We start from the raw sequence: 22,205 nt of genomic DNA, 5'->3' as shown, positions 1-22,205 counted from the left end.
ACGGAAGGCGGGAGGAGAGGGTAACTGGGAACCCTTCTGTCAGCTGACTCCTGAGGCCGAGCCAAGTCATCACTCACACAGCGAGGTAACGTTTAATAATGGAAAGAAGGAGCTGCTTTGTCTAATGTTCGTGCATCTGGTTTATGGTCTGCAGGGCCGGTTTTACTGTTTATTTCTCTACTTGCTGCAGACAGTGTTCGTGGTGCATGCAATCTCCCATACATTGCAATACACCTGTAGGTTCTGGTACTCTGATGTTTATGGGGGGGCAGGGCTAGCCTTGGGTGGCTGTCCAATATGCAGGTAATTCTACTGATAATACATCAGTGATGCACTGGTGTGCATTGTTATGATTTTTAAATATTTTTTCATCAGCTCTTATTATTTTCAACTTAGTTAACATTACTATTTCTTACAACTGTTGGCGTTTATCTTTTTATACAGCAACAGCATTGAAAATTGATGCATATGACTGATGTTTCGTTGTGAGAAATAGGTAAAGAATGTTTTTAAGAGATGATGTATTCCAACTAGTGTCTTTATTTTTAATAAAAGCCACAATTCCGAGGCAGGACAGGACTGTCGTTGTGTATGGCTTATTTATTACATAATAAAGTGCGTTTTCACAGTAAAGCTTTCATGTTGGGGTGTTGGACGTTACACCATCCACTGTTGTTTATGTTAGATTTGTGACAAATAAAAATACAAGTCAAGTTTAGTCCAACGCGATGTTCCTAGAACTGCTTACTGGGGTGCAAGCATACTTAATTAGAAATGTTCAGCCTCCCCAACTTACAATAATACCATCAATGAACTGAGAGGTAACTTAATTGTCATGTGCACCCTATATGTGGCCTTGATTCTTATTGCTTTTTCACATTTTTTTTTTACAAAATTAGCTTAAAATGCACTATTGGCCCCTTTTTTAATTCAAACTTTTCTTAGGGGGAGAACCCCACCCCCCCTCATCCTGACTTATGTTGGTCAGGCTCACTTGTGAAGTTAAACTTGCCCCTAACATTTAAGTCACCAGCCGCCACTGTTCAGCATCCCACCCCCTTCACAATAGTGCCATTAGTGAACTAAGAGGCAACTCGGTTGTCCGGTGCACCCTATATGTGGTCTGGATTGTTATCGTTTTTTCAGTTTTTGGGGGTATAAAATTAGCTTAAAATCCACTATTTGCCCCTTTTTTTTCCAAAATGTTTTCAGAGAAAGAAGCCCCTCACCCGAACCCGACTTATGTCAGTTGGGCTCACTTGTGAAGTCAAACTTGTCCTTAACTTTTACGCTCACCACTTTGACAAAGTCACCAGCCATCACTGCAGTCAGAACCGTCGGGACAGCCACTCTCTGTTCATCTGGTCCTGAAGGACTTTCTAGTGTGAAACAGTTTCGCAGACCCACCTCCAGGGAGGTATTGCTTGGGTATCTATTCTAAGGTAAAGAATCTGCAGCTAGAAGTCTCTATTAGATAAACAAGTTATTTACATTCGGTAACACCTTATCTGGTAGAGATTCTATCAAGCTGCAGATTGCTTATCGGCCCATCCATCCTTTCCGTTCTGCGAACAGATTAATAGGGACAGGGCTGTTTCCCTTTCAGGGCCATAGTTTTCCACACGAGTGGTCAGCATTCTCTGTAGCTCTGCGTTCTTGGTGTGGAAAGTCGCAAAAAGAAACTGACATCAGCGCGATAGTGTGGTGCCTATTTAGGCACCTCATACTTCACTCTGCGCGGATGACACTGATGATGCAACACGGAGCAAAACAATGCCACCTACCGGCGCCAAGTGGTACTGCTCACAAAAGTTTTTTGATCCAGTTTGAAGCCTGCGAAGAATTCTAAAGTAAGAAATCTGCATCTAGATACAGTCTTGTTGAGTTTGGATTCTGGTATCGGAATCAGAATGTGGGGATGAGAATGTTATATTGCGAAAACAGACCAGCAGTTGGAGCTGTTTCCTCTGCATGGTCGGTCGTTTTACCTTTACTTGCTGCAACCCGCATTAAACTTATCTTGGAACTCACCTTCCTGGCTTGTGTGATACACCCTCATATTGGCAACGAGGATGGGATGGTGACAGGGATAGTGAGGGGGGGAAACCGCTGCTACAATGAACCAAGGCATTCCTGGACCTTGAGGACGACACCGGCCGAACAAAACTGACAATTTTGTTTGCTATTGCTGATGGCACAGTGGAGAAAGGATTGTGCCTGAATCTAAGTGATTCCCCCCATCTTCTGGAGGCATTTGAGGCATTTTGAGGCACTTTTGGGGGCACTTCAGCATGGTTGCTCTGCGCGAGCCTTGATCAGCTCTTGCGTCCCATGCTGCAGGCATGTTCACTGCCTATCCAAGCTCTCGCGGGTGCACATGCAGCCATCATGCGATTAGCGAGCTCTGTTTATGATGCCAGGAAATTAGCCTTCCAGTTTCCTCTACGGTGGCCACACCGGTGCTGGTGTGGGGAGGCGAAGCAACGCAGAAACACTTCAGGTATTACATGTAGAGGATCACTGTGATTCGCATAACATATGACTGAGTGTACAAGTAGCGAATGGCTGGTATTTATATGTAAACTGCGGATCGCAGTGGTTCGCACCCCACATGACTGTATATATATGTAATGGATGTTGTGGATCTAGCAATAAGCAGTGATTCGCAAACCCCAAGTAGCGAGATTTCAACCTAGTAAGGTAAATCCAAGCATCATTACAGCAGCAGTGATTCACACACCTATATCCAATAACTAGGGGGGCATATCATTGGCTTTAGTGTGTTCAATAACAGTATGGGTTTTTGTGTTCAATAACAGTGTGTATTATGGTGTTTCATTTTCAGTACCAGTCTGTATATTAAGGGAATAATAAGTGTGTTGTATTAACCTTCAGTACAAAATGCAAGAGAGTATTTTTCCTCCTCCTTCCCCTTTTTGGCAACCCCTGGTTTTCCCCAAATTGAAAAGGAACAGTGGAAGGAGGGCTCTGAGGCCTATTTGGAAGCCATAGAAGGAGAGGTTTTTAAATTTAAAAAACAAATATGCAATTTTAAAGCACTCGTTGGATCCTGAGGGAAGGAAAGTGTTAAAACATCTACTAACTGTAAATGTGATGTGGGAGGGGGATGTTTTAGACAAATATGCCACGGCCATCAAGACTTTGGATACATGTTTCAAGAAAAAGAAAAATATCATCACGGAGAGACAAATTTTATGCCACACAACAACTGTCTGAGGAGTCCATCTAGTCCTATGTTTGAACTTTAAGAATTTTAGCAGCTGTTTGTGGTTACGGGGTGTTTGAGGAGGAGATGATTAGGGATCAGGTTGAGGAGAAAAGGAACAACAAAAAGATTCAAGAAAAGCTGTTGACTATGGAAAAATTAACTTTGGAGAGAGCCACTGAAATCGCTAGTATCATTGAAGCAACAAAGTTTTACATGGAGCAGATGTCTCGTAGCTCTTATGTACATGCTGTCCAAGGGGCGGATCTAATAAAACATAAGGAGGTGAGATTTTGACATGAAAAAAAGTTATGGAATGTTATAGATGTGGGAATAGAAATAATTTGGGCAATTCTCCATGTCCTGCTGTGGATAAGAAGTGTGCATAGTGCACGAAAAAGGGACACTTTGCCAAAGCATGTTAACGTGGTTGACTTTTCTTTTAGCCAAATCGGAGTCTTGTGAGGACAATGTGGTATTCTGTGTAAAAAAACAGAGGAGGATGATGAAGGGGGAATGAACAATGACATGATGCAGATGGAGTCTGAAAAGGTTAAAAGACCATTTTGTCCTATTAATGTGTCAGGTGTTCCCCTCAACATGATGGCTGATTTGGGGTCCGTTTTAACCCTAATTAGCATGAAATAGTGGGAACATTTTAAATATATAAGTTTGAGGGAGTCATGTGTGCGACCAGTTCCCAATGGAGTGAAGTCCATAGATGTAGTCGGGGAGTTTGATACTGTGTTTGACTTCAAATGGAATAAGGTACAGGCTACTGTATCCGTGGCCAAGGATGGATCATGTCTTTTAGGATGGTTGGAAGAAAGGAAGTTGAAAATAATCTTGGACCCCAATAGCAGGTGTTACTGAAGAATAGTGGTGTGCTGAGAGTACCTATTCCGTCATGGAGCATGAACCTCTGGCCTGTTGGTGGGGGGTTAACCATTTTAGCAACTACATGTGGGGTGTGGTATTAACCATTAGAGTAGACCACAGACCCTTAATCAGTCTCTTCACAACTAAGGGAGCTTATAATGTGTCATGGTTGGTACTGTGGATGTAGGTCTGTGCGAGAAAGCATTTCTGGAAATATTCCAGGTGATGTTGGGAAAGCTGAAGGGTTTTTCCCATCAGATTATACTAAAGTCTGGGACTGTTCCCTGTGGTGCATAAAGTGAGACATGTACCTGTGACCATGAGGGAAGAGCTCAGGAGGGAATTAAAAAATCTGTGTGATCAAGGCATTATTAAAACCATTGAAAGTTCCAAGTGGCTGTCCCCGATTGTGTTGGCAAGGAAGGCCAACAGGTCATTGAGGATGTGTATCAATCTGAGGGACCTCAACAAGAGAATTGAGGTGGACAGACATCCCCTACCAACCAATGTTGGCCTCGCTCAAGGATGCTAAACTGTTCACAACCTTAGACATGACAGCTGCATATCATCAGACTGCATTGAAACACGAGTCGAGAAATTTAACATCGGTCATCACCCCTGAAGGACTGTTCAGGTTTAAGTACATCAATGTGATTGGACTCTGCCTCCTCTGTTTTTAAACAGGTTGTGGAGGCATACCAAATGTCAGACGCTTTTAAAACGGCATCCTAGTGTTTGGCCAAAATATGTCATCCCATGATAAATCCCTTGCTAGGGTCCTGACAGCATTGACAGAGAATAGCATGACATTGAGGGCTGATCAGTGCATGTTTGCAGGAGAGTGAAAGCTTACTGAGGGCAATTGCACAGTTTGACTCCTATGAATAAGGATCAAGTAAGGTCATTTTTGGGCATTTTGTCATTTTATTCCTGATTCATTCCTACATGGGCTGAAAGAACTTGTAATCTTAGGACTCTGCTCAAAAACAATGAAAAGTTTGTGTGGGTTAAGTATGTGGACCAAGAGTTTGAGGTGATCAAGAAGGAAGTGCCATTTCTTTGAAACCATATGGCACACATGACCCTACTAACTGATGCCATCCAATATGGATTGTGGGCTGTATTGTTGCAAACTCATGATGGGAAGGATGGGGTGGTGGCTTTCGCATCTCATGCCTTGAGGGGTGCTGAGAGTACATATTCCATCATTGAGCGTGAAGCTCTGGCCTGTTGGTGGGGGGTTAACCATTTTAGCAACTACATGTGGGGTGTGGAATTCACCATTAGAGTAGACCACAAGCCCTTAATCAGTCTCTGCACAACTAAGGGAGCTTATAAGGGGACAAAACGTATCGTCAAACGACAATTTAGACTGCAAGAATTTCAGTATTGAGTGGAATACATTCTGGGTGTGAGGAACAGATTTGAAGACTGTCCGGTTTGCAGTTGAGTGATGGTGAGGGGGCAGTTAATTTAGAAGGAGAAGATTTCAGTATGGTGGGTGCGATTGTCAGTTTTACGAATTAGTGCTTTTCAATGGATGAATGGAGGTCTGCTCTGGGTACAAAAATGTACAGGATGTCAGGAGTCTGATTTACAAAGACTGGCCCAGGAACACGTCTTTTGTGCATGTTGATTTCCACAAGCATGTGTTTTCGGAGTTAAATGTTTCAGATGGAAAAGTTAGAAGGGGAGATACTGTGATCTTACCCAGTAGGATCCGCGGCAAGGTGTTGGAGCTGGCACATGAAGGCCATGTAGGGATGAGGGCTATAAAAAGGAGGATTAGGGATACGTTTTGGTGGCCGGACTTGGAAAAGGTGGTGGAGCATTTATTGAGGGAGTGTGTGACATGTGCCATTAGTGACAAACCGCAAGTGACTGTACCCAGTCCTGTGGAAGCTGTGTCTGTTCTAGACAGAGCTTGGTCCAAATTGGGAATGGATATCATAGGGCCTATCAATGTTGTGAAAGAGAACTGTAGATATGGAGTTGTACTTACTGATTATTTTTCACTGTGGCCTGAGGTGCAATTAGTATGATAATCAAATACCTCAGAAGTCATTGGATTTCTGCAAACGGTTTTTAAGAGAGGAGGGGCTCCGGGTGAGGTGGTGACAGACAATGGGTATCAATTTTTGTCTTTTGAATTTGAAGAAATGTTGTCCCACTGGGGTGTGAAACAAACCAAAACGTCTTTATACCATACTCACAGCAATGGCCTTGTAGAAAGATGTAAGAGGGTCATCAAGGACAACATCCAGTTGTCCATTGCCAGCGAGTTGGATCGGAGCAAAGAAATTAAAGACTTACTATGGGTGATTCACAGCACTCCCAACGCGGTCACAGGGGTATCTCCATTCACCCTTTCTTAAATGCCATAAACCAGTGACCATGTTGGCTTGGCCATGGATGGAAGACTCCATGGTGGAGCGGAATTTATCATCTGTAAAGTTGAAGTGTGAAATGTCACAAAGGAGATATGCTGGCTGGAGGGCGCATACCTTGTTTATTAAACCAGGTGATATGATCAGGATTCGACTGCCTAGTATTTGGATCAAAGGTCGGTCCAGGTTCTCCCAATCAAAGAAAGTCATTAGAATCAAGGACTGAGTAGCCTCGTTGGAGGATAACAGGTAGTGGGACAAGGAGAGGTTGTCTCTTCAGTAGGGTAGTAATGCACATGTGGAATGCAATGGTGTTGGTGCAGCCTGTGCGGAACAGAGTTCAAGCAGTGCGCGTGTATTAAGGCCTCCCTGTGAGAAGAGGAGACACAGGTTTCATGACTATGTGGCTATGTGTAACACACTTTTATTTTTATAGCTAGATGTGGGATATGCGTCACAATGTTTCTGGCATATATCTTTGGGAAATAAAGTTTTAATTTATGCTTTATTTTGTTTATTCTTGGTTAGGGAAAACATTGTAAGAGTGGATATGTGTTGCGTTTGGATTCTGACACCAGGATAAGAAAGTGGGGTTGAGAATGTGTTGTTAAGAAAACGGGCCGACAGTTGGAGCTGTTAAGGCGTTACCAAAGGTAAGTAACTTGTTCATCAAATTGTGCGTTTTCCTATGAATGTTAAACCCTCTAGCCTGTTGGATGAATTGCACTATGGAATATACTGGAAGAGGGGTATTTTGTTAGAAGCGAGTGGTGTTTTTTTTTGTTTTCCAGCGGTCTTCCTGGAGTCCCTTTAGAATCAGGGAAAAGGTCATGATATCTACTGCCAAGTTGGATGAGGAATAGTGTTGAAGAGAGGCTGGATAGTTATGGTAATTAGAAGGCAGTATTAAGCAATTAACAGTGGTCAACATGTATATTTTATCTTCTGGGAGGATTTGGTATTTTACTGTTTGTATCATTATATTTTACTTGTATTTAAAATTATAAAATGGCAATGTATATTAAAATGAAGTAATCTAGAATGAGAAGGTTGTAAAACTGTTTCAATGTTCATATTAATTGAGCTGATTTTTTTTTACAAATTAAGCAAATGTAATAGGATTAAGTCCCAAGCTGAAATCTCTATTTTAGACTGAAAACTATCGTTTAGTTAATTGTTCCCTTATTTTCTTTTGTTTATCCCCAAATAAATGCTTTTAATATTTCAGATGCAAGCTTTTTTTTAGCTTTTGTAAATGTATTTGTAAATGTATTAACTATAATTTTAAACCAACAAATACATTTTTATTTACAATAAAAATGCGCAGTGAATGTTTTTTGAACCCTAAGTCATTTTGGTTAATATTTCATACAAAATATAATTATTTTTTAATCCAAACAACATGTTAAAATGTTAATAATCCTCGGTGCAACTGTTATTTGATGAACCAGACTGGCAGTCATGCAAAACAGAAAATCTTAGCCAATTAGACATTTTTATTTACCATTTTATTCTTTATTTTGTAAAAAAACGAGGTTTTATACGTTCACACTTTTTTTTAGTAAATTTTCTCTGTCAAACACTTTTCACCTTATTGAACAAACTGTTTAGCCTGCTTAGAAGTATGATAGATGGAGCATATTAGTGCATTAAGCCCTTACTTGACGGACATGCAGATAACTGAATTAGAATTCCCAATATTTAGCAGCTAATGACGAGTCTTACTTTGCATAGGACAAGAATCTTACACTCATTGCTCACACGCTGCATCACAACATTTTTAAATATCACTTTATAAAAGAATAAGGTTCTGAACAAGTCAGAAGGTGGGGCATGTGTGGTCAAAGGAAATAGCTCCAAATGTTTGGTGTTTTCAGCATTAGCGACCAGTTCCCCATACAAATTACTAATTCACCACATTTTCAGAGATTACCAAGAAGCAGTGGGGAAGTTGAGAACCAGAATGCATAAAGGTGCTCACACGTGAAAAAGATGGGAGATAGAGAGAAAAATGAAGAGAAAAAAGAGATGATGGGATGCAGGTGAGGGAAGGACGCTGCAGGAATAAAGGAAGTAAATAGAAATAAACAGAATGAAAGAGAAAAGGAGACAGCGAGAGAGAGAGAATGAAGGAGAAAAAGAGAGCTAGGGAGAAAGAGTGAGAAAAAAGAGAGAGTGAGGGAGAGAGACCCTTTTATGGAGGTGCAGTAATGGTGAAAAAGTGGCTAAGGTGTCCCTCAAAGAAGAGAGGGCGAGAGATATGGGGATTGATTCGGTGTAGAAGTTGGCTCGACTGCTGTGAAATCCAAAACGTCTCCAATTGACCTGTGTCCCTGAAATGCCATTAGATCCTAGGCAGAGTCAGACACATGCTGGGCTTTGCCCAGCCCATCAGAACTCGCACAGCTACCAGCTCTTACTTTAGAATTGTTCTCCTAGCCATTGACTTGAAATTCAGTGACACACATTAATTATGAAGCGAAGCACTGCGTTATGATAAATGGGCATTCTAGCTCTTGAGCCCGCTCGTGGCTGTCCAAAACACATCCAGATTCCCTCGTCAGAGGCTATTTCAGGGATTGGCTGGCACATGCCCCATATGGCTTGAATAGGATCCATAGCATCTCGATCCCCAACGCCGCTCCTTTTCCTGTGCTTGGAGCTACGATCCATATTGCCCTTGACACAAATGTATCCATCATACTGCAGGCACAGGCGCTTATCGATGCTTTGGAGTGCTACAGAAGCCCAGTCTGGACTTCGCACCCAACGAGTATCCTGACTCTTGGCCAGGTCGCACAACTTCTGGCTCCTACTCTGGGGTCAGTGCATACAGTTAAATTAATTGGCGAGTAAGAGTGCAGAAGGCTTATTTACAAAAAGACCTATTGAGACTCAGCTACTTTTGGGGCAGTTCCGTAGGTTTTTCATCTCCAACTCCAGTTGTCGAATTCGCACATCTTTCTGGTTGAGGTCTTCTTTTAGCCGTCGGATCTCATCCTGCTGCCGGAAGAACATTCTGAGAAGCTAAAATAGAAAATGGGAACTGTGCGTCAGCGATGCTCAGGGTTTCTTGGACATTATGACATAAATGCATCTTCACTCATTGGCCATGCTTCCAACTGGTATTTAGAGAGGTTTGAGATTCAGTGTTAGTAAATTTAGAGAACAGAACCTTTTGATCATCAAGATATATCTGTTGAAACGTATGTATAAATTTATAGACATGTATAGGGTGAAATTAACAAGAAAAACTGCTCAGTCAAGCTTGTGAAACCAATTGATTTTCTAGTAGTGCTTGGCATGTGTTATTGACTTGCTAATAATGGTCCAACACTAGCTGCGGTGGAACACATTTTGCCATATTGCCATGTTCCTCTTATACCCTGGCCGACTATATATTGGTTACTTTTGTAAACTTTTGACTATCAGGATAAGAAATCTGATACCTTTTCAAGACTAATAATTATCAAGAGGAGGAAGTGGATAATAACACAATAGACCCAAACGATTCCTGTATCCGAGTGTTCTTCATTCACTAATCAAATGAGAGAAAGCCGTGGTGATAGAGGTTATCCAGTTGTCATAAGGGTGTTCGTATTTTTAAGAGAGGTATAAGGTCATATTGGTAACTTTATACCTATTAATGTAATAAAACTATAATGGTACTGGGGTTATCTAGGAGTGTTAATGGTTTAGGTCTGTGCATCCTGAGGTTACCCACTGTGTATTAATCAATGAATTCAATGATCATCTCAGATGATGTGCTTACTGACGCTACTGAGCTCCAGGGGTGGCAAAGTAATTTCACGAGCACGGATACCATAGAGGTCTTAGGATACGGAGGTTGGCAGTGAACACTGATGTCCTGCAGATACTGAGATGATGCATACCCACTGTAGCCACAGAGGTATTTGGGAACTGTTATCCTGCGAGTACTGACGTCACATAGGTTTTTTATTTCTGAGGTTATCAAGTGAGAAGTTAGATTAGGGGTCGCAGAATTCTGCGATGATGGGTACTCCCTGATGCCACAGAGGTCTACAGGTACTGAGGTTAACACGAACAGTAGTCGCAGAGTTTTTTTTTGCATATTAAGGGTATCCACTAACCAATACCATCAGAAGGATAGGTGTACTGAGAAGAGTCAGTGTTCACAATTCTCAAAGACATTTGTGGGGGATGCACGGATCACTAACATCGGTTGGCTATGGTTCCTGGGTCTAGGGACCTTTCAGTTACCCAACAAACTAACAAAAAAAAGAAACCTCTGATGCTGTCAATGTGTTCTTTAACTATTATTCTGAAGTCTAGCCTCCAGCAGCAATATTAATGTTAACATCTGAAGGAGACTAAGTTTTTAGCTTTGTAAGCAAGAGGCCAGACTTCCAATTCAAAATTATGTAACCAAATTGAATTATTTTGTGCTATTTGCTCCATTTCCTTGGGCATTAGTTTCTTTCTCTGATGAAACCGTGAGGGTTTTTAAATGGGCTAAATAGCAGAATTAAGTGCTTTTTTTTTTAAACTACACATCTTCAAACTGACTTCTAAGCACTCTTGACATCAATCTGTGGCCCAGTTCCCCTCTGCATCTTAGCCTCACGCACCCAAAAATTACCGCAAGTGGTTTAATGTTTTTTTTTGTTTTGTTTTTAACTCTGACTACCTTTGCAGCGCATATATTTAGTGCTGATGTTTACATGGGCTAGCTACTTAGTTCTATCTGGTCCTAGCAAATATATTGCTGTTTTAGAAATAATAAAATTGTTTGAAACTGCAGTCGCTTATATCATCTTCATTCGTAATAAATCTATTCCTTTGCATGAGCTATCGATACATCAAAAAATATATGTAAGATGCTTCTAATAAAAACAGTGAATTTGGGAGAGGACTCTCTTGTAGAGTCATCGCCGACATGGAGTGCTCACCTCATTTTCTGTCCTCGGTGGTACATTTTCTAATAGATCAATTCCATTCACCACAACACTCTTCTTGTCTTTAATAGGTGCCTTAAAAATCACTTTCACATCCTTCTTGTAACCTTCTTTTAAAGACATCAGAACGGGATCTGGTGAGTAAAAAGAAACTATTAGAATATGCCTGTTCAGCAGTCCTTCAGGAGAACACCAGGAATGCTGTCGCATGAAGAGCATTGAGTAGTCAAAGATGGTTCAAGAGTACAAGCGGTAGCAATAAAACTTAGCAAATACGTGATGGACATGCAGTCAATGGGCCATTCACTGGTGGGACCCCTCTCTGAACTAAATCTCATCACCATAAAATTCTCAAGGTTTGCAGTTCAATTCCACAGTGATCCTAAGCTGAGTGCAAGTTTCTAGGTGTCAAATGCGTATTATGTAGTCTGCTCAAACGCTTTGTTTGTTGTCTGTCAGCATTGCTCTAGGCCCCTCCATTAGGTTTGTGTCTGATACATTCCCACCCTCTAAGAATGATTCTGACACTCGCTTAGCATTTTAGAAGCTATTTGGAATGAGCCTAACATGTCTTCCCAGGCCGAAAATAGGTAATCAATGCATGTGATGACAGCAATATCCACAATGTAGATCCATCATTAGGCTGATTATGAATTATCATCAACTCCTACAGTCACTGCACTATGTCTAAGGGTTCAGATATAGAATATACATGTCATGCAGCACCCAGCCATCTCAAGGCACTTGAGTTTAATTGTCCATAAACAGTATTGGAAGAGCACATACTACATGTCAGTGCTAACTTCCAACCCAGTTTAAGACTTCACACAGTGTCTGCTGAAAGCGCCCCATACCACCTATTTATGTGCCCTAGATGCCCCACCCTGTCTACTCACTTACCCCAACTACTCACACTCTTCTGTTCATATACCCAGAGTCCCTTGCAGTGCGTGTTTATGGGTTCCAAGCTTCTTAAACTGTTTTCGCACTGAAGCTCCTCACACTGCTCTCTGTGTAACCCATACTGCCTGCTTATGTGAGCCGGGAAACCCATCAGACTGTTTCTTCATGTGTGCCAACTCTGTTCAGGCAGGTGGAGGGCAGTTGAGCTGAAAGCTTAGCAACAAGAGGGTAGGAGACGGAGTAGGTTTTTTCCCCAGGTCTGCAACTGTGGCAAACCACTTTACATGTGAACCTTAACTGTGGAAAACAGAATTCTATTAAATAAAAGACTGTCAGAGTGTGCCATTGTGCTTATGGGTGCTTTGCAGCTCCTGAGTGCTGCTAGAAGCCTTGTGTGAATATCCTAAAGGCTTAGGTGACAAAATAATTTCCATCCCATAAGCCTACCTATGGGACTACATGAAATATATTAATTAATTTGCATGTGCAGGCATATCACAGTTACAGTGTATGTGATATTTTCCGTTCATAGCATGTGTGGCTGTGTATACACATGTTCTGCATAGACAGTAAAACAGTTTGTTTCCAAAGAAGTGGCTTGTGAGGAGACGATGCAGATGTCTGAAACAGATTTATTACCATAGTTTGCACAACTAAAGCCTGCTGATGGGCTTGGATGTGTACACAGTAGTGCTTTATGAACACACACAGAGTTTACCATGTGACAGCTTTGCAAATGTCTGCTAAACAGATGTTTAAAAAGGCCATGTGGCACCCTTTTTGCATATGCAATGCACTCTAGGGGCCCTCTAGTGTGTGTGTGTGTGGTCTTCGCAGTACAGGTGTGTATGCATTTGACAATCCATCTTGTTATGCCTGCTGTCGAGAGGGTTGCCCCTGGTGAGGCTTAGCAAATGCTACCACCAGTTGTTTTGTCTTACTCAAGGACTTGGTCCTGTCGATGTAATACATGAGCGCTCTTTTAACATCTACTGTGTGTAAAGCCCTTTCCACAAATGGGCCAGAGTGTGGAAAGAACAGGGACAGCTCAATGGTTTGAATAATGTGAAAGGGTGACACTACTCTGGATAGGGATTGGTCCTAAAAAACACTATCTTGTGAACCTCAATAAAAGGTTACTTTATTGTTAAAGCTTGAAGTTCACTGGTGCGTCAGAGAGGTGATTGCTATTAAGAAACCCACCTTCCATGGAAAGAAATGGAGAGCACAGGAGTGTAGTGGTTCAAATGGTGGACTACGTGAGAACTATGTTTAAGTTGCAGACATCCGCTGGGGGCATTTTGGGAGGTATAAGTCTTCTAAGGACCTCCATAAAAGCTTTAACCCCAGGGATTTTTAAAAAAGGGACATGCTGTCTATTTTGCATGCATGCTGTGAGTGACATCAAGTGAAGACAGATGAAAGTGCATGGTAGCACAGCCTTTTAAGGATGAAGCAGTTACCAAAAGTTATTCTGAACTGAGACCTTGAGTGGGAGGTCTATGCAATAGCGGAAAAACCTTTTTGACATTGCGAATAACAGGCACGTGTAGTGGGACTACGTAGGTTGCGTGCGAAGAATGAGCATGTATTCCTTTGGGAGATTGAGGCACTGCAATTCTAGTTCCACCGATGCCAGATTGCTAGGTTAGAACTGTTTGGCATCTGGGTAATTTAGTTGGTCCTGATGTTGGACTAGGAGGTCCAGCCTCAGGGGCAACATCTTGTGAAGGCCAACTGACATCTCCAGGACCTTGGGGCCCTAGGGTTGCCTGCCTCAAGTTGGCATCACTCGGATGAGGGTCATGGATAATAGGCAAATTTTCCTGACTACCTACAGAATGGTGGAAAAGCGAAAGCAAATATTCCAGACCAATTTATCCATAGTACATTGCCCAAGAACTGTGGACACTTTGAGGCAAAGCTTTGACATTTGGCATTTTCAGGCGTGGCGAACAGGTTGATGGCACAGTGCCCCACTGGCTGGAGTGCTTGTGAAGTACTTTGGGCTTAGTTCCCATTTGTGCACTTGTTGATGTGTCCTGTTTAGCAGCTCCCTAAAGTCAGTGTTCACACCTGGCAAGTGTTTTCAGCTAACAAATGCATGAAGCTTAGAATTGCTCAATGCTAAATCTCCAGTGCCAGTGAAGATAGCTGGGGAGATTCACCCTCCACTTGTGACCATTGCCTCACAAAGCGTTCTTGGAATGGTCCCTTATGCAATGTGGCATGCAGCCCAGTGGTGATGCATAATACCATCATTCCCTGCAACTTCAGTATTGTTCTTACAGCAGGAGGACATCCTGTCTGAAAGCAACCTTTGGAATGCCATCACCCTCTCTTGGTTGGGGTATGCTTTCCTTGTATCAGAATTGAGGGTTCCAGCATTGGGGGTGGACCCTCGAAAGGGTTGAATCTGCTAGGGTTGGAGATGGGATTTTTATCACAGTGAAGGTGAATACTAGACTGTGGAGTAGGGATACCGCTGTTTAAGTGTGTGCTAGGCACTGTTGTTTGCTGCTGCATTTAATCAGCCAGCCATCTAGATAGGGAAAGACGTGAATGGTGTTCCCGTGCAGCTGCACAGCAAGCAACATTTTTGTGAAAAGCCTTGGGGCAGTAGTGACTTCAGAGGGCAGTACTTTGAGCTGGTTACCACAAAGTGAAGAGATGAGCTGGATGAATGGGGAAGTAGGTGTCTTTCAGGTGCAACGCAGACAAAGTCGCCCTAGCAGAGCAGTGGGAAGCTGTACTGTGGGATAATCATATGGAAATGTTCTGACAGGATGTACTAGTTGAAGGGCCTTAAGTCAAGGATCAGTCTGAAGTAGCCATCCTTTTTTGGGGTCAGGAAGAGTATGAAGTTCACTCCTTTGTCACACTGTTGTGGGGGCACCAGCTCAATGACACATTTGCCTTAGAGCAACACAACCCTTCTTTGAGCAGCTGAAGGTGCTCATCACTGAGTACGCGGTGGTGGGGTGGGTTGTTGTGGCGTGGCATGGAATTTGAGGCCTTTGCCCCCTGTGAATGAAAGAGCACCCACTGGTCTGAGGTACAGCATGCAACATCATAGTCGTAAAATGTTTACATCATGTGGCAAATAATGCACTTCAAAGAAATTCATATTTACAGAATGAGCACAGTGATGGGTGTCCCATTCAACATACCCTCAATCTTTTCCTACAAAACGTGAACATGACACAACAATACATTAACCACACATATACCCTCGTATACAGACCACCAAGACTCCACAACAATTTCACCGGTGACGTCATGGACTTCGTCACACCGCTTATTATCCAGCCAGCACCTTCATCCTCTTCAGAGACCTTGACTTTTACCTGGGCAACAGCACCGATCCAAACTTTGCGGCCCTTATAGAAAACTTCAGAAACCTTGGCCTCATACAGAAAACCCACCCACACCGCCAGACATCTACTGGGCCTGATTGTTTCTCTTTGATCAACAACATCAAAGTCGACAAGCCAGCAACTATGACCTGGACAAACCACACCATCTTTGATTTCAGCATAACCAACCTGCACCACCACAGATCTACCACCACCTGAAACTTCTGCTGTAGCTAGAAAAGCATCACAGAAGAGGAGTGGGCTTCTGCCCTCTCCGCATAGTGGTCCGAGCACACCATTAACTTGACGAAAGCCATTAGGCACCTCAACAGCTGGATCACAGCATGAGGCAACAGCCTGGCTCCCCTAAAGCGCAACCCAAGGGCAAAAGCCAACTGGTACACAGAGGCACTACAAGCAACTGGAGCGCAAATGGAGAGCAAGTCAAGGCATTACAAATAAAGACATCTTCAAATCAGCCCTAAGGTGCTCCTACCAGCAGATTTGGAATACCAAGTTTACAGCTTTTGCAGATCATATTGACGCCAGCGCTAACAGCAGCAAGGAAATATTCGCTATCCTCAAAGATTTCACAGTGCCTCCTGCTGCATCCAGCTACATCACACCCTCACAAGACCTTTGCACAAGCCCTCGTAATTCTTCTGTAATAATATCTGTAGCAAACAACTTCGACCCTCAACCATACGTCGTCACTGTTACAACTCAACTTCCCATCATGGCCAAAGAACAAACCCTGACCTGACCTCTTGGCCATCTGTCACTAGTCGAAATCACAGCTACCACAAAGACACTTCACTTGGGGAGCCATCTGATCCTTGCCACAGTAAAACATCGAAGCACTAAAACCGATCCTCAATGCCCCCATCGACTCAGTCACATTGTCGGACAGCTGGAAACATGCCACAGTCATGCCAAGAAACCATTCTCTGACCCAACCACGCTCCTACAATTCCCAGCAAAGGTGTTAGAGAAAGTAACCAACGATGCCACACTGACCACCTCAGCCACAACCAGCTGACGCCAAGCAGTCCGGATTCAGGGCCAACCACAGTATAGCACTCATTGCCACCACAGACAACATCTGCATGATCCTGGACAGAAGGGACACAGCAACTTCTTTCTGCAGCATTTGACATGGTATCACACCCCATCCTCATAAGGCGCCTCCAGAAGATTGGCATCCAAGGACAAGTTTTCCGCTGGATCTGCTCCTTCTTAATGAATAAAACACAAGCTCTCAGCCTGGCATCTTACTCCTCAGAAGCCCACAAACACAGTTGTGTAGTGCCTCAAGGTTCATCGCTCATCCCAACTCTCTTCAAAGCATACATGGTCCCTCTGGCCAACGTCATCTGCGCACATCAACACCCTCTCCTATACCAATGGCACACAACTCATACTCTCCCTCTCTGACAAGACCCCCAACACAAGAAACAAGTTCAACACCTGCATAACTGAAGTTGCAAACTGGATGTAAGCCAAGTGTCTCAAGGACACTTCACCATGTAACTTTACGCTATATTATGTTATGTGTATTTGTAAAGCGCACTATCACACGCAAGGATATTCTGATAACAAGTAGGTGTAATTACCTAGCCCAACCTATGACAGGCCTTCAGCTTCTTGCAGAATTAGCTGGCTGAACTCGTGTGTGTGTGTTCTCTCTCGTTCGTTCTCTCTCTCTCTCTCTCTCTCTCCCCCTCTCTCCCTCTCCCTCTATCTCTCTCCCTCTCCCTCTCTCCCTCTCTCTCTCTCCCTCTCCCTCTCCATCTCTATCTCTCTCAGAGCTCCACTGGTTCCTGATTCACAAATGCGCTCATTTCAAACTCCTCACACACACACATACAAAGCACAACACAACTTAGGCCCCGCCTATCTGAAAACGTTGCACCTCCTTCCACCAACCACCCAAACACCTCCGCTCCACAGAACTCCTACTGGCACACATCCCATGCATACACAGAACCAGATCAGGATGGGCGTTCTCTTACAACACTACTAAAGCATGGAACGGCCTCCCACTCCACATCAGAGCATCCTCTTCTCTTTTTGAATTTCGCCAGAAGCTGAATACCTGGCTTTTCAATTAACCAATCTACTACAGGCAGGGCTAGGCACACACACCTGCTCAGTGCCAGGGTACTCTCGTGGGTGATAGGGCGCCTAACAAATACACATAATATAACATTATATTACACATGACTCTACCACAAAAGTATGGAAAACTAACTTGATGAATGCTGGAGAAAAACTGACAAATATACTTATTTGGTGTATGACTTAATTCATGAATGATCAATCATTTAAACTTGACGAACAAATCCCAGGGCATGTAGTATTATATAAAAATCCAAAGGGGAAACATGAAAAACGTTATCACAATTTCGCAATACCAGGAATTTGGAAGGGACAGTAGTTTACGTTTTTATTTTAACTAGAACTGTCAACACAAAAATGAAAATAAAAAGTAAAGAGGGTAAGAGATGAGTGGGGAAAATGTTAAAGCAGGTTAGGGCACAACAATAAAGCATTTTTTCCAGAAAGTGCATTAGTAAGTTTGGATCCCCTAAATCTGTCTGAAAATGTAAGGTTATATTGGTCAATATCGGTTTTCATTAAAAGGCATCACACGCACCAACACACACATCACCTCCGACCCCTCCCAATGCTCTGATAGTAGCTGGGCCAATAACGAGCATCACATTTCATAAGCAGAATATCCCCTTTACCTTTGTTGATGCCGCTCAGCCATTCATCAGGATTGAGGGCTGGCTCAAGACCAGGAGTCATGGGGTAGATATCTTCTTGGTAGGTTTCTGACTGAGGGGAAAGAAATTTAATTAGAGTTCTACACACTGACATTAAACCAAAAAAGTATCAAGATATGGGTATTTATGGTGAATGACAGCATGTAACACCATTGAGGGCACCCTTGCCTACCGGCCAACCAGGACCATGCTTCAGCTTCTGCAACGCCATCCCTGACCTCTTCTTCCTGATTGGCATGGACTTCGAACACTACATCTTTCTAGAGGATCTTCACTTCCACATCGATGACCCCAGCGACATCAACACAACCGACCACCTGGAAAGCTTGAGCAACATCGGCCTCAAGCAACTTGTCACCGACCCCACCCACATCGCAGGACACACACTCAACCCCATTTTTATGCCCAGTAACAGAATCAAGTACAACCACGTCTCACAGCTCACTTGGACCGACCACTACAGTGTCCACTTCACCATCTCAGGACCTACTAACATCGGCACCACGACCACCAGCATCACACGTAGAAATTGGAAAAAGATATCAGAAGACCAGTGGAACAACACTCTCAGCTCCCACCTCCCAGACGTAACATCCAACCCAGACCAGGTGGCAAAGAACTTCTGCCAGAGGATCACAGAATGTGCCAACACAATCGCCCCAGTCAAGCAAGCCAAATCCAAAGGATCTTCCAGAAGAACCAGCTGGTTCACTGTGGAGCTGAAATCCACCAAATATTACTGTTGGTAACTTGAAAGGAAATGGCACACCAGCAAAGAGACAGGAAACCATACCACCTTCAAAATGGCACTCAACAATTACCATCGCCTCTTGAAAGAAACAAAAAAGAACGCCCTAGCAGACCACATAGAAGCCAGCACAAACAACAGCAAGGAGATCTTCACCATCGTGAAGGAGTTCTTGAACCCCGCAACAGGCAAGAAGGACATCACCCCTCCCAAGAACTGTGTGACACCTTGGCAGACTTCTTCGACTACAAGATCTCAGTCATCTACAAAAACTCCAACCCCTAACCCCCCACCGCTGACAGCATTAGCCTGCTCACATCCACGAACACTAACCCGAACACCTGCTCACCCATTGGGACCCTCTCACAACTCAAGCCACAATCTCCATCATGAACTCCTTGCACTCAGCAACACCATGTATTTAACCTCAAGAACAAGGCGATTGGTGGCGAGATAAAGAAGGTCGTGAACACCGCCGTCACCTTGGCCTCCTTCCCTGAGGACTGGAAATATGCTGAAGTGATGCCCCATCCTGAAGAAACCATCCGCCGACCCAGCAGAACCAAAGAACTACTGGCTCATGCCCTTGCTCTCCTTTTCAGGGACCAGCAGCTCGCCAACACCTGGAAAATACTAACCTTTTGGACCCCTCCCAATGCGGATTTCGAGCCAACCACAGCACCAAGGCAGCCCTGATCGCAGCCACTGATGACATCAGGACCTTTGTGAACCGCGATGACACAGCAGCCCTCATCACTCTGGACCTCTCAGCCGCCTTCAACACTGTGTCTTATCACCTCTTGACGTCATCACATCGGAATACAGGAAGACATCCTAAAAAAGATCACCTCATACCTCATTGGAAGTACCCAGGTGTCCCCCACCCACTACCCAAGAATCATCGCTCAGCCCCACCCTCTTCAACACGTGCATAACCCAGCTGGCTGACACCATCAGATCACCTACAACACCCAGCTCCTCTTCTCGCGGTCAGAAGACCCTTCCAACACAAGAACCAACTTCCACAGCTGCAAGATGAACATCGCCGACTAGATGAAAGACAACTGCTTCAAGCTCAACTCGGACAAGCCAGAAGTCCTCATCTTTGGGGACAACACCTCGCAAAGGAACAACCGATGGTGGCCCGCTGAACTCGGCCTATCCCCCGCCCTGACAGACCGCACCATCAACCTTGGCATCATCTAGGTACTTTCTCCCCTTTGGTCCCGGCCAGTACGGTCCGTAATTTGGGAGTTCTGTTTGGTGCTAATTTGACCCTGGAGGCACAGGTGAATAAAACGGCGGGGTGTTGTTTTGGGTTGATAAGAGCCTTGAGAAAGATTCTTCCATTGCTGCCAGCCTCGGTCAGAGCATTAGTAGTGCAGGGCGCGATCTTAAGTCGCCTTGACTATTGTAATGCCCTGCTGCTGGGCTCTCCTAAATATCTGATCCAACGTTTGCAATGGGTTCAAAACATGGCGGCAAGATTGGCTCTGGCTAAACCGCGAGACTCTTCTGCCTCAAACTGCTTGGCCGAGCTACACTGGCTGCCAGTGTTGCAGAGAGTACAGTTTAAGTCCTTATGTATAGTGTTCAAGGCCTTGCATGGCTTTGGACCGAAACCTCTGCAAGAAAAATTATCTTGGTACATCCCCACTCGACATCTCCGCTCTTCTTCGGCCTGTTTGGCGAAAGTTCCTAGGTTTTATAGGGTCAGAATGGGTGGATGTGCTTTCAGCATTGCTGCAGCAAGGCTCTGGAACGAGCTGCCACCTGATATCAGACAATGTAATTCCCTGCTGCTGTTCAGAAAAAGGATTAAGACATGGTTATTTCCTAGAATTTGACTCTGTCCTTTGAGTACTGCTCATTCCCTTTGTTGCCTCTCTGATTAAGATTAGTGCTCTAAATTACGTATTGCAGCGCCAGGGTACCCGTGGGGTATTTGTTGCGCTTAATAAATATTATATACATGCATACATACATCTTGGATAGGAAGATATCTATGAAGAAACAGATAAACACAGTATCATCTGCCTGCTTCCACACCCTATGCATACTCTGCAAGATCTTTAGGTGGCTCCCAGTCAACACCAGGACTGCAGGCCCTCATAACCAGCAGGCTGGATTACAGGAATACACTATGTAGGAATCACCGCACGCCTCCTGAGGAGACTACAGACAATGCAAATCTCAGCTGCAAGACTCATTCTCGACCTTTCCAGATGGACCCACATCACAACCCACGTCAAGAAGATACACTGGCTCCCGATCCAGAAGAGGTGTGAGTTCAAGCTGTTGACCCACACATACAAATCCGGGCACAATGAAGGATCAGCATACATCAACAAACACATGACTTTCCACCAACCGACCAGATAATTATGATCCACAGAAGCAACAGTGGAGGACGCTCCTTCTCACACCAGGCGGCCAAAGCATGGAACAACCATCCTAACTGACACGCTCCTTGCTCATAAATGATCCAGCTAAGCTCTTCACGAATCCGCTGCAGTCAACAGACCCCAGAATCACCACAGGCATTACATGTGACAGAGATCAGAATCATCTCGCCAAGCCACCTTTAGATGTAACAAAGGCAGAGGACCTGGCCACTTCATGCTCCTCAATGAATTCAGCACCCCAAGTTCCTAGGTACTCGCTCTCCTTGGCACAATCAATGGCATGTTTATAGGACTTTGAAAGATTACAGGTTACTCACCCTCCTTGGCACGATCATGGAGATAGGCTCGATAATTCCTCGCAAGGTGATGAGCTTGTAGAATCGGAATACCTCACATGCGGATACGTCCAGTCCATGCTTGGGCATGACCCCTAGGTAGATAGAGACACGGAATGCCACAGAACCCATGAGCAACTAAAGGGAAGAGTGTTAATTCTGCAAAAGCAAGGAAGCTTTCCCCAACAATCTCATCTCAACAGCGACTAGATACCAAGACTTATTAAACAATCACTGGAT

The 22,205-nt window shown here is 43.9% G+C and overlaps 1 protein-coding gene across 5 annotated transcripts in view; it reads right to left on the bottom strand.

The window, feature by feature from the left end:
* Positions 1 to 7,985: 7,985 nt before the first annotated feature.
* Positions 7,986 to 22,205, bottom strand: part of CORO2B (coronin 2B) — a 328,857-nt gene continuing 314,637 nt past the window's right edge. For 4 of the 5 annotated variants that reach the window (XM_085644643.1, XM_085644638.1, XM_085644640.1 and 1 more), the window contains 4 exons: positions 21,948 to 22,064; positions 18,439 to 18,529; positions 11,424 to 11,563; positions 7,986 to 9,519 (listed from right to left, as the gene is read on the bottom strand). In XM_085644643.1, the coding sequence (XP_085500769.1) occupies positions 9,388 to 9,519; positions 11,424 to 11,563; positions 18,439 to 18,529; positions 21,948 to 22,064 (480 nt within the window). In that variant the 3' untranslated portion in view covers positions 7,986 to 9,387. The remainder of the gene's footprint in view (positions 9,520 to 11,423; positions 11,564 to 18,438; positions 18,530 to 21,947; positions 22,065 to 22,205) is intronic. The other variant, XM_085644639.1, reaches the window with a different exon arrangement.

The sequence above is a fragment of the Triturus cristatus genome, chromosome 3_1 (assembly GCF_964204655.1).
Source record: "Triturus cristatus chromosome 3_1, aTriCri1.1, whole genome shotgun sequence".
NCBI classification, from domain to species: Eukaryota; Metazoa; Chordata; class Amphibia; order Caudata; family Salamandridae; genus Triturus; species Triturus cristatus.
This window is presented reverse-complemented; position numbering and strand designations above follow the sequence as displayed.